A 12810-nucleotide genomic window follows, 5' to 3' on the forward strand; every position below is an offset into this window, starting at 1 on the left:
CTCGAGCTTCACAATGTGACAAACATACAGTAAATGGCTCCCCTATTGTTGAAAATGTGCTTTACTGTGTATTTAGAAATGTGTAAAATGTATTAGAAAAATGTGTAAAATGTCCATTAAGCAGTGAATGCGCTTCATGGTACATTAGGATCCTGGCCCTACTGATATCCCCCAATAATGAGTGTGATTTAGTGATTTCACGCTTTGTTTGTCCTCCCTGGCCCGCCGCCCCTCTCTGGATCCCCCTCGTACACAGGTGTATTGGCTCAGTGTAATGAGATCATTACCAGCTTCGTCAGTAAACGTGTTTATTTGGCAAACGGAGCTGCCCGCGCCTTCTCTCCCTTGATCTGCATCCAAAGAGGCATTTAACTAAAATAAGCTCTGCAGTACAATTGGGCAAACAGAAGTCAATTCAGATCATTACAAGACCTGTGGGTAAACATGTCGAGTTCCCACAATCCCCCTTCTCACCAGAGCTGAATGTGTGGCTGAAATAACACAAGCGTAACACAGACCTTGCACAAAATAAATGTGTTGAGACATGAATAGATATGTGACTTGTAATAAGTCTAAATTAAAGTGTTTATAAATTAGGTCATCTGTAAATGGGAAATTGACAGTTCCTCTTTTCTTAGACAAATATTTTTCCTTGTGTTATTTGCTGTTATTATTGACAGTAGATAAAAGGAGATTAGGAGAAAGATAAATTGTGAATGACTACATGTGCTACAGAGGTCTCCAGCTGGACTTGAACCTGTCTATGGTCAATCTTGGCTCCCAGGACGACCTCACTATAGCACCAAGCAATGCCAATACAGCTGTGTGATATGCTGCTCAGCTACGCAAAATGATGCCAATGATTATGATGAGGTGTCTGAAAGAGTGATTTAAAAAGTTATTTTACTCATGATTCATCTTCAGATCGTTCTCTTAATCATAACTTCCACCAATTAGGTTGTTTTTTCATCTGCATTTGTTTGTTTGTTGAAATTTTGTGGAGGGGTGGAAAATGACCAAAAAGAGAATCCATACAATTTTGGTGCAAATCCAGATCAGGGGGTGGATTCATGATTTGTTTTATTGTCACTTTCTTTAACATTGTGAGTTAGAGCGTCTTTCAACATTTTTGTTTATTATAATAAAAAAAAAAAAACATGGATCTTGGTGAAAAGGTCAGGCATGTTTAGGGGACTGATAATTATTGAGCTAATTTTAAATTTGGTTTCATAAGAGGAATTCAGATTATTTTCGGTTCAAAATTATATGACAAGCAAATCGTCACATTCGAGAAACTGAAACAAGTGAATCAGTCAATAAACTGATCTTTTCAGCTTGAAATATCAATTTACTGCTCAATATAGAGTAAACTACTGAGTGTCTTTTACTGGATATAGAAAGTAGTAGATGAGTGAGCAGTAGAGTGATTTCAGACACAGGCTAACTCCTGACTGTCTCAAAGATGAGTGCACCTGTTCCTACTGCTGCTGTCCCAAGAAGTGAGGAGCACTGCAACCCCATCCCAACCCCCCAACCCCATACACACACTTTGTGACTTTTAAGATCCCCTCTAATTCCCCTCCATTAGTCCGAAGGGAGGGAGATGTCACCCCAAAAGTGGGATGTATGGTTAGTAATTACAGCCCAAGGTTGAGCTGTTCCAGGTGAGAGCACTGGAGTGGTTCTATTACCCCTCCCTGTCCCCTTCTGCCTCCTTCCTAACCCCCCCACTGCTGTCTCACCATCCGTGCAGCACCTAGTACTCACCCGTCCACCCCCCCTCTCTTCCGCTGACCCTCTGTGTCAACCTCCAACTCCCTACACAATCTCTCATCATGGCCTCGCACCACACTGGTCACCCAAGCTGCTCCTGAAGCCAGACTTATACCATACACACACACAAACAACACACACAGACCAGTAAACCAGACAAACACACATCACACACACATGCACATGGATCAACACAGTCACCAGAAACCTGCTCGTGCACATATACTGCATTTGAATGTTAGGGCTATTTTCATCCCTGTCATCAAAATCCCCCCCCATCATGTAACTTTCATCCCCTCATCATCTGCAGACAGTAAACTCGATAGGTCTATAAACTACTTGACTACACACAATAACCCAATACCCTTTCATTTGATTTTACCTATAGCCTTTAAGCACATATATGTATTCCATCCTTTCCATCTAACCACATCAGTTCTATTATATTAGCACTGTAATCATTATTGAACCCTTCTGGCCTCCAGCATAATACTCTTTGCATGTTACACCAGTTTGGGTCGGCATAGCAAATTTCATCCAAGGTTAATAAAGTTGAATAATTTGACTAACCAACCATAACTGGTTCTCATTACGAAGCCAATAAACACATTCATCAGAGAGGACATGAAAAGCCTGTTGAAAAAGAAAGAAAAAAAGAAAACTCTCCTTCGATTTTCTCAGTTGCTAAGTTCAGAAGCTAACACAGACGAGACGGAGCAGGACATGGGCCGGCCGCTCCTCTCAGCGCGCACACACACAGACACACACACACACACACAAATGGTATCAGACCTCTGAATATAAACACAGATGTGTCACAGATGTCATCTAAACCACACGCAGCCACTCAGAGCTGCTCAGTGACACACACACACCGAGACATAGTCACCGCATGCCACCCTCACCAGGAACATCTTTTTATCCATCTAATTCCTCCCACTATGAATAATGCATATCCCTCCTTACTGAGGCTCGGGTTTAACGCATCGCTGCGCGGGTCTTTAAGGGGGTCCTTATTCATAAACAGCAGTGCAGTAAATACCAGAGCTTTGCAGCCAATTTAATGGCAGTTATGCTTAACAAATCTGCCTCAATCTAATGATCAGCCACAAAGCTAGGCTATGGGTTTAATCTGCACACAGAGGCTCCCCCAGCTCTGCGACTCACTGAATATGCTTAGGGATCTCTCCATCCAGAGAGAGGAGAGCACCGGCCTGACACTTAATCCTCCCAACACAACACCGGGATCAACACAAACATAGAACAATGTTAGTCTTTCATGAATAAGAATAACATTCAAAGTCCTAAAACACTGTGGAGACAATGCATAAAGATACTAAAGCATTACGAAGCGCTCCGCCGCAAATCCTTGTTATTTCCCATCTGGGCCGCCTGAGTCTTTTCTGCTTCTTAGTCCAGCATTGACCCTGCATATACCATGTGGAATTCAGTGCATGCATTTAGACTGAGTATAGAGCTTTGCAACTGTGGCTGCTGCTCTACGACCAAGTACAGAAAGTGACGATCCGGCCAATTTGTGCTCAGTAGTCATGGATCAGGCCACAACTATCTTCCAACTGGGCCTTCATGTTGATTTTCAAGGTCTTGACCTTAATTTGTTATGATTTGACACTTAAAATTGAACCGAATTAAACACCTTTTATTTTAGTTTATTCGTCTTTTTGCCATGGATTTTTTGTTAAGCACTTTGTAACCTTGTTTAAATATACAGATAAAGATATTATTATTATTATTATTACTGCAGTCCTAGACAGTTTTCAATCTCAGTTTTGAGAATGAATTTGGTTTGTGAAGCACAGTGACACCTGGAAAAGTACTCAAGTCCGTCCCTGTGAACATTGTCACTACAGTCTTTTAGGATTATATTTGCCATAATGACACGCACGATGAAAACAACACCATTCACAATGTTGTGGCTGGCAAACATGTGAACATAAAAAATAAATAAGCACTGAATATATAGAATAATATTAATACAATTTAAAAAGTTGACTGGTGCCATGAATTTACTAATCATACACCATTCATCCATATTTCTGGACTGACAAGAAATAGAAAACAAAGTGTGATTTAACATGTGTCATTAGTCAGACATACAGTGCTGGGATTAAAATAGCACATGGAAGACAGCTGGATGCACTCACCTGAGTGAGACAGAGGGTCAATATATTATTTCTGACCACTATTAAACATATGTTGTGTTGACAACGTGGCACCTGCTGTAAGAGCCTGAGAGACTGACACTGCTCCCCAGACAGAGGGACACATATATGTTATGTTCGGAAGCCCAAAGGAGCAGTCACAGGGCAAAGGTGAATGTCTGTGTTCACAGAATACAAATATAGTCTTGCCTTGACAAAACATATATTTTAGGAAAGAGCTTACGCTAAAGCAAACAAAAATGTGAGGTTTTTATTCCTGAAAATAATGTTGTGCTTTTATTTTTTAGGTTTTTGTGTGTGGAAGAAGTCGGGGCCAGAGATATCCTGATAATGGCCCTTTAAGGACAACTGTTCCATGGACCCCTGGCCAGTAAATAACCTGAGAGTTAGTTGAAAGCAGGGGAATTAGGGCCTGAACAGCAGTGTGTAATGGGGATGGATAGGAGGCTCAGGCCTGGGTCACAGCCACTTAAGAATCAATGCAGAGGTACAGGTGTACAACCACAGGTCTATAAGAGTAAGAAAACCTTTAAACAGAAGGGGGGGAGCGAGAGAAGGAGAAATAGGAGGAAAACAACGGCGATCATTTATTTCCATTATCACAATTAAAAACACCATTCAGGTAGGGACTGGTTTTTAATTTACAAAAGAAAGTCGCGAGAGGAAGACTAATGTTGTGAACCCAGTGCAGTAATCACATCGGTGAGACAAACCGCATTACTGTCCCACCTCCCAGAACCATACTGCAATGGGGCTTCAAGGCAGGAAACAAAACCAGAGAGTATGACATTTCATGCTTAAATAAACTCATATATGTGCTTCTCATGTTCACGTGCATTAAGAAGTAAATTAGAAATCCCAAATGTAAATTTGCTAATTAAATAACAACCCACCATTACTAATACAAATGTCACATTTCCTGTCGAAGGAATAAGCACTGAAGAAAATGGAAATAGCCTTGACACTTGGATTAAAACACTATTGATGTCATTAAAATGCTAAGTGGGTCCAACCAATTGGCATAACCACATTTCACTGGAGGAATGTCAAAGGAGCACACCAGCAGTAGCAATTACTATTAGAATACTGTTAATTATGGCTGATGCATATTTAATATGTGGTCGAGTAAAACAAAGGTTATGTTAATATGGGTTTATTAAGCATTCACACACTATAAAAATGTCTGTGTGTTGTAGCTGTTTGATGCGTTCTCGAGAGATTTTTTTTTTCAGATGAACACATTTTTATTGTTAAACCACATTCCAACAAATGTTAAATGTGGATTATCTTCTTCACAATTTTTAACTAAAATCAGGCACATGTGAAGCAGTTAATATGGTAACGTTTTAGAATCATCACTAGCAGACACACTGTGGACCTCCTGTGCCCTCTTGTGGTTATTTTCTGCACTCTCGGAAAAATCATTGCTCACCACTGTTTCAACAAAAGGCCAAACAGTTTTGTTATATTTTTCACAGCTTCCAGAAATCGTTTGGATCATCCCATTGACTTCTTTGTGAGTTGTGGTATTGACCGTTCAGTTTCTTCATCCACAGAAGTTCTTTAAGGTCATGATGGACTATGTGGTAGTGCCTGGCTGATAAGCCGTTTATACTAGTACTGTGTTGGAATTATCTTTTTATTTCATAATGAATACAGGCCTCTCTAAGATTTGATATTTTGCATTATTTGGGTCATTACGCTGTTGGATAATCTATTTTAATCTAAATTACATATTAATCCTCTTCTGCCCAATAAAGGAATGGTTTTGTTTTTTTTCCTGTGCAAGTCTCCAACTCAAGAATAAGTGAAACATTCCCACAACTGAACAAGAATGTCACGCAGAGAGCGCAAACTTCCGCCCAGGAGCCTACAGTTCTTTAATGAAACCGTATTTAAATCCACTACATCCAGATTGTTATATTTTGATCTGCACCAATTTGCACACTATCAAAAATAACAGTCTCCAAAACATGTCTGATATTTATTCATCAAAATCCATTAATTATTTCTTGAGAAATCAATGGAAATATAAAAAAATCAAAAAAAATCCTGGGCCTGATTCCTCATCCAGATTCGTACCAACATTTGATAGGTTCTTTCCTGACATACAACGCACTTCCATAAAATGTTGTAGTAATCCGTCCATTGGCTGTCGCATAATCCTGCTATCTAACTACCAAACAAACAATTGCAGTGGAAAACGTAACCTCTTTGGCCAGGTAATTATGTCAAGCTCGACTGAAGTATTGATATAAACTATGTAATAAATTGTTATTTTTGTCCCATTGTTACACTGTTTTGAACCTGCTTGTTGTATTTTCAGGATTTGCATCCTGGACACAGACAGCAATTAAATTTTATGTATTTTTGTGAATGTTCTCTGAATGTGCACTCAGTGGTTCTCTTGTGTGTCATTTTTTACCGAACAAATTTATTTCCTAAAAGAAAATACAGTCATAGGAGAAGAGTTGAGAAATGATCTTGGTTCTTTATGTTATTTACATTGTCTACTGTATTAAGGAGCATATATTTATTAAAGCTGTTGTAGTGTGGTAACAATTTGAAAAAGATTGGGATTTTGATTACAATCCATAAATCAATCCTTATATTATTCTGTATGTATATGTATACAGAAGGAAACAGGGTAAGATCAAGGTCAGGAAGGGGTTAACGTTCAGTAGCTTCTCTGTTTAGAGAAAGTCTCCAGGCTCCAGTAAATCTATGTAGCACAGTGCTGCTTAGCTGCATCTCACAATATACACACACACAGCAATTACGCTGCTGTGACTTTTCTAGGGGCAAACAATTTGAATAATTAACAATTTTATGTTTATTTGATTTCCCTCATGCTGTCACTATCTATCCCGCACAAAGCAGCGAGTCTGAACAAATGGCCGCTACTTGTGCTAATTTAAACTCAAGGAAAGAGGAAATGCATTTGTTTCCAAACCATTATATAGTGAGCCATGCATTTGCTGGGTACAAATGGACATCATTCATTACAGTTAACAATGACATCCAATTCAGCCCAGCTAATGACCTTCAATACAATCATGTTTGGTATGAAGGAGTGATTTGTTGAGTCTAAGTGTATCATTTTGGATGCTAATGTTGATGAATGTTTCTGACTGTGGAGGGATCGGCGCTCTCAGGGAGCAGAGCCACCCAATGACTAAAGTGATACCACACCACCACCTAGTGACCTCTGCCTAGAAGCACACTTTTCTACATGCTGCTGGTTTTGAGTACATCTATGAAAAAACATTATTGAACTGAGTGAAAACACAAAAGGATTTAATCAAACTCACCGACGCCCGAGTTGCCCCCGGTGATGACGACAACCTTGTCAGAGAAGTCGCGACCTTGCAGGATCTCCAGAGCACTAGTGTTGCCATCGTACCGCTTTGGCTTCACCACCACATCCTCGACTGTGAACGCCTGACGCGGATCAAAATATGTGGTCCGCTTGTTAATGTGACTGGAAATGACAGAGGGAATAGAACGTTACAATAGAACATAATTCCATGATTGCACACACACATCACATGCAGCTAGAATAAACATGTTTGCTTTCATTGTTAAGCACAGGGAGGATCAATGATCAATCCACTTACTCAACATAAATGATCTGTCCTTTTTCATCGGTTTCTTGCTCCCAGCCATACGGTAAATCTGTGGGAAAAGACAGGCATCAATTATCTGTGACAGCCAGAAAACTTTGGATTGGACTTAATCTCTACAACCGCTAACAGTCATATTTATTTATTTTTTAAACAAGTTTACATAAAGCAAGAAACAGGGAATTTAACAAGACAGCAACCCAATCCCCTGTGTTTAAGTTAAGGTTATGGCACCATTATCCATCCATCCATCCATTAGCTATATTGCTTATCTTTTGATTGTCTCTGGGGAGGGGGGTGGAGCCAATCCCAGTTGACAGGAAAACCACCAAAAAATACAACCATTCAAATTTATGGACAATTTAGATTTAACCATTTAAAATATAGGCTGCAAGTATGGACTGAGCAGTGTTGCCAGAACTTGCAAAGACGGTGAAGTACAAACCCAGAACCTTCTTTCTGTGAGATGACAGGTCTAACCACTTCACTGCCATAACACCATTAGATAGAATACAACACTATATTAAGCATAATCCCATTTGATAAGAATAATATATAATTCAAGAAGACACTGATTAATGTCCTGGTTTCATTAACTGTGATTGAATGATCATCCAGCAACTGGTACATCAAGTGGTTCATTTATAAGGAGTCTGTTTTAATCCTTTCTTTGGTTAGAAAAAAAAAACTCTGCCTGTCAAGCTGTAATAACCCTGGAAGAATTACTGAAAAACACAAGTGAATGAATCAAACCTCCAGCACAACGCTTTTTCTTTCCAGTCTTGGGGTGTTCCCACTGTGTCTTCATCTCATCATGGCTGTTGGTACACAGAGATGAAAGAAGGTATTATTTCATGTGGCCCTGGTACATTACTTCAAGATCATTCTGTGTCAAATCATCAGACTTTTGTGCTGCGCCATTATGCACATCTTAATAAAAATGTGCATGTTGATTTGGTCATATGAGAAACCTATGGAACCAGAATTCCATGTGTCTCAGATAGCAATTAGGGGAGTTAGTTTGAACTGTCTGAGGGGACTCTGTGAGTTTGACTGGTCATACACATAGACGAATAAAGAATGACCACTAATTCTAAGAGGTTCATTACCATGAACATTCAAACAGTGATGTAAGGGCAGTTTTGCAATTAATTGAACTAACAGTCAGTTAGTTAATAAATTGGGATTCCACTCATGTCACATTACTTTTATCCCACTATCAAGTAGTGTGTAGTGTATGTAAGAAGTGCTGTACTGCCACTTCTGATGAGTAATGATTTCTCAGCAATGACTCAAAAACCAAAGACCAAACTTTCTGGAGGTCTTGAGTAAATTATAAGTTTCAAGTTTTGATTTGTCATATGCAAGTTAACACAGGGTCAACAGTACAATGAAAGGTGTTGGACAACAAGAAACCAGTCAGCTCAGTAGTGCAATAGTTACATTTAAATAAAATCAAGGTAGAAAGAGCTTAGTTTAGAAAGAGTCCAACACAATGCAATACAAATCTAAAACTATATACATTCAAAGTTCCAGTGTGACATTCATTGCAAATGAAGTAACAACTTTAACTGTATGGAATGTGTGTGAATAGTTATTGCACAATTGCATGTATAGTTATTGCAAAGTGTCTGTATCAGTTCAAATATAATTTTTGCAATTCATATTTAACTGTTATAAACAGTTATAAACAGTTATTTTTTTATATTGGGGACAGCACTCTGTTATGGTAAACATGGAGCTGGAAGAGAGCTTTAAATCGAGCCCACATTTCTCTTAATGAGGATTCGAAACAAGTAACATTTTGGTTCCATAGGTTTCTAATGTCACCAAATTAACATGCCAAACTTCATCGATATCTGTGTAACAGTGCGGCCCAGACGTGTCATGAGTTGACACGGAACGACCCTTTACATCTCTCATCTGTCTATCAGGGACGGTGCATATTGGTCGACATCAGCGTTATGTTAATATTTCCGATTTTGCGAAAAGGCTCATTTTCATCTGCAGTCTCTGGGTTGGCAGTCTCTCTTTCTTCTCTCCTCTCTTTTCCACCCATCTCTCCACCCACTCTCCTCCCCATTTTTCTGTGCTCGCCCCGACCTGTCGAGGCAGATGGCCGTAGACACAGAGTCTGGTTCTAGAAGTTTCCTCCAGTTTATGAGAGAGTTTTTCCTTTCCATTGTAAACCAGGTTACAAAGTGATTCACAAAAATCCATGACAAAAAAAAAGAACTAAAATAAAAAGTATTCAATTTGGTTCAATTCGAAGCAGGTGCAACAATGAGCAGGCACTTTGGCGACGGGCCAGATGAACACTGTGGTTACTGATGGGTTTTAATATTGTTTTATTCAAAGAGTATCTCTGTCATACAGCTAAAAGACTGCACAGGTCCTGTTTATAACCTGAACTACTTATCAAGTAATTTCCTATTAAATACCGGTCAAGCAGCAGTACACACTGAGCCCACATGAGCCCTGAGCACATTTAGAACAGTGAGCTAACATGTGTCACGTTATTTAACCTGGTGTAGCTAGCAAGCTTTGTTAGCTACACACTGATAATAAGAATACAAGTTGAACTCGTGTACGGTTAAGCTGTTGTTTACATGTAGCATGAGATATCACACTCACCTCGCATAGTAGACCCATCCATCTTTAGTGGACCTCTCTTCCCACCCGGGCGGTAACTCATCTTCACTGTCTGTATCGTCCATACCTGCGTATTTCAGAGCCGCCATTACTCCAGTAGTTATTGTATATATATATATAAGTGGCTGCAAACACGGACCGGTGAGTTAAACCTGCTCAGACGAATGAAAGCAACTGACAGCGCAGAGCATCACCAGCACTTCCGCAACAACACGGTGACGACTGCCGAAGGGCACTGTGGGAAATGTAGTTCATCCGGCCAAACACTTCCTTGGGCTCAATGCAAAGTGGGGGGTCGGAATTTCCCTGTGGAGATTTCAACTCTTCTGACCTTCAATCGTTCCAACGTCAAACCTAAACAGAAAACATGGCGGATCGTGGCTCTCTGTGTTTTTATGTCTGCTGATTACACTTAAAATGATCCCTTGAATACCCTGAGAGGCTAGAGTCAACATCTGAAGTTGTGGAATGAAACAGTTTAGATGTGGATTGAAATGCTCCGTCTTATGAGTTAAGTAATGATTATTGTCTCAATTAATAATTGCGACAACATTCAATAGATCTTTATTGTCACTGTACCAGTACAATTAATGTTTGTGTGGAGCAAGCCTGTATATGACCAATTAGTAACACATGCAAATTTGGGAAATCAAGTAAAAAGAAATATGAAATTAACAGTAAAAGCTTAGGCTAAGAAAACACAGTACAATAAGCTAAACAAGCTAGCAGTGCTATAAGAATAAGTATCGACAGAACATGTGTGTAAAATTAACAAGTATTATTGGAACTAAATATATATATAGCATGATGAAAACTCAATGTTTGCGCCCCCATTTTACAATATAACCAGGCAAATGTTGGATGCAGTCGTTTTCTGTGTAACCTGAGACAACTATTTCTCCATGAAGAGATTAGCTGGTCTTCACACTTGTTATATTTGTGAGCTCCCCTTGGACCACTCCTGTTTGCTCTTGCAGAGGGGTCAACTCCAGCTTTGAGTGAGCAGGTGGAGGACAGTGAGTGTGGTTTCTCTTCTGGCTACTGGCCTCCCTGGAAAAAATGAAATATGAGACACTTGCATGCTGAGTTTGAAGAATCTGCTGACACTTGTTCAGCCTGGCAGCTGATGTAGTACAATCCACAGCATTGAAGTGGCCTCCCACACACGTCAGGCTGGGCTTTTGGAGCCTAGACAACCATTGTAGTGACAATATGAGACACCATACAGCCCCCAGCCAACTGGATCGCTATGAACAAATCTGGACATGTCACTGATATGGGTCTCTACTCCAATAACACTCTACTCCTGGGCAGGTTATATTTGCACATGAACCATCAGAGAGGAGAAGACGCTGATATCCATTCATGTATTTCTTGATAGCAACAGAGTATGTGGACCACGTCTGAAAAACAACAACACAGTAATTATCTCCGCCAAGGAGGTTTTGTTTTTACCCCTGATCATTAGTTTTTTGGTTATTTGTTTGTTTGTGGTTTTTTAGATTTTCTCTAACATTGTGAAATAGGAACTTTTTTTTTACATTTTCACTGATAACAGAGGGAATAATGGATTCAACTTGATTTTACAAAAGGTCCTTTATAAGGGGTATCGGAGAGTGTGCAATTTGGTGTAGCTTGATTGAACTTAAGGGGACAATAGGGTCTTAGCTGAGTCACGTGCCCTGCTGAATGCTATTCTGTTTCCCTCAGTTTTGGGGAGCAACTGTCACAGGTAAACAGTTTAAAACACAGGGTGTCCACGTGGGATGGCCTCAGACCCTGAATAGGACAGACTGTTGTTTGTCTTGTAGGGGAGAGCGGGGTAATGTGGGACATTTTTTACATTTGCTCCCCTCTAGGCGAGCTTAACTGATATATCAGTAAAATGTACACATTTCCCATTAATTCAGGATGTCTCCTAGCAATGGAAATGATCAGAATGTCTTCAGGACAAAGGGCAGTGACAATATGATTGTTTTTAAAAAAGTGGTCTTGTGTCCCACTTTACCCCGGCTAATTGAAACTTACCATAACAACACATGTTGTAATAGTTAAAATCCTGACAACCACACATTCCAAAACTAATATCGGACTAGTAACAGAATCATGGGGATTGGTCAATTAAGCACATTTATGATTATTATGATTCATGTGATCTCTTGCACACCCTAGCTTACCTGCACAGGGACAGGGGTATTGTTTTTCTCTGCGAATTCAAATGCCAGTTCACGGCACTTAACTGGAGCAAGGCCATGGAACTGGTCAGCTGGTTGTTTCAAGTGTTTGACAAGCTCCTCCTCCATCTCATCTGTGAATATTCTCTTTGCCTCAGCTACTGCACCCCAGGCTACTGATTTTACTTTCCCTTTCTCTTTTTTCTTTATGATTCTTTTGAGGGTTGTCTTATCAATATTTCTATCCCTTCCAGCTTTTCTGAAGGACTTCTTTCCTTGCATGACCTCAGCGGCTGCACTCTCCATCTCTGTGAGGGGTGCTTGGCCTCAAGTTGTCTTCCTGGTGTATAGTTTCTTGGCATGATGGCTTTTCTACAATGTTTATGACATTAAAAATAAAACATA

General features: G+C 39.8%; 1 protein-coding gene across 4 annotated transcripts in view; it reads right to left on the reverse strand.

The window, feature by feature from the left end:
• wwox (WW domain containing oxidoreductase) overlaps window positions 1–10457 on the reverse strand; it is a 125726-nt gene extending 115269 nt beyond the window's left edge. For 2 of the 4 annotated variants that reach the window (XM_053427052.1, XM_053427056.1), the window contains exons 1-4: window positions 10214–10364; window positions 8333–8397; window positions 7574–7631; window positions 7268–7437 (exon numbers count right to left, since the gene is read on the reverse strand). In XM_053427052.1, coding sequence (XP_053283027.1) covers window positions 7268–7437; window positions 7574–7631; window positions 8333–8397; window positions 10214–10320 — 400 coding nt within the window. In that variant the 5' untranslated portion in view covers window positions 10321–10364. The other 2 variants (XM_053427054.1, XM_053427055.1) reach the window with 2 other exon arrangements.
• Between the last annotated feature and the right edge of the window lie 2353 nt (window positions 10458–12810).

This window comes from Pleuronectes platessa, chromosome 7 (assembly GCF_947347685.1).
Source record: "Pleuronectes platessa chromosome 7, fPlePla1.1, whole genome shotgun sequence".
Taxonomy (NCBI): Eukaryota; Metazoa; Chordata; class Actinopteri; order Pleuronectiformes; family Pleuronectidae; genus Pleuronectes; species Pleuronectes platessa.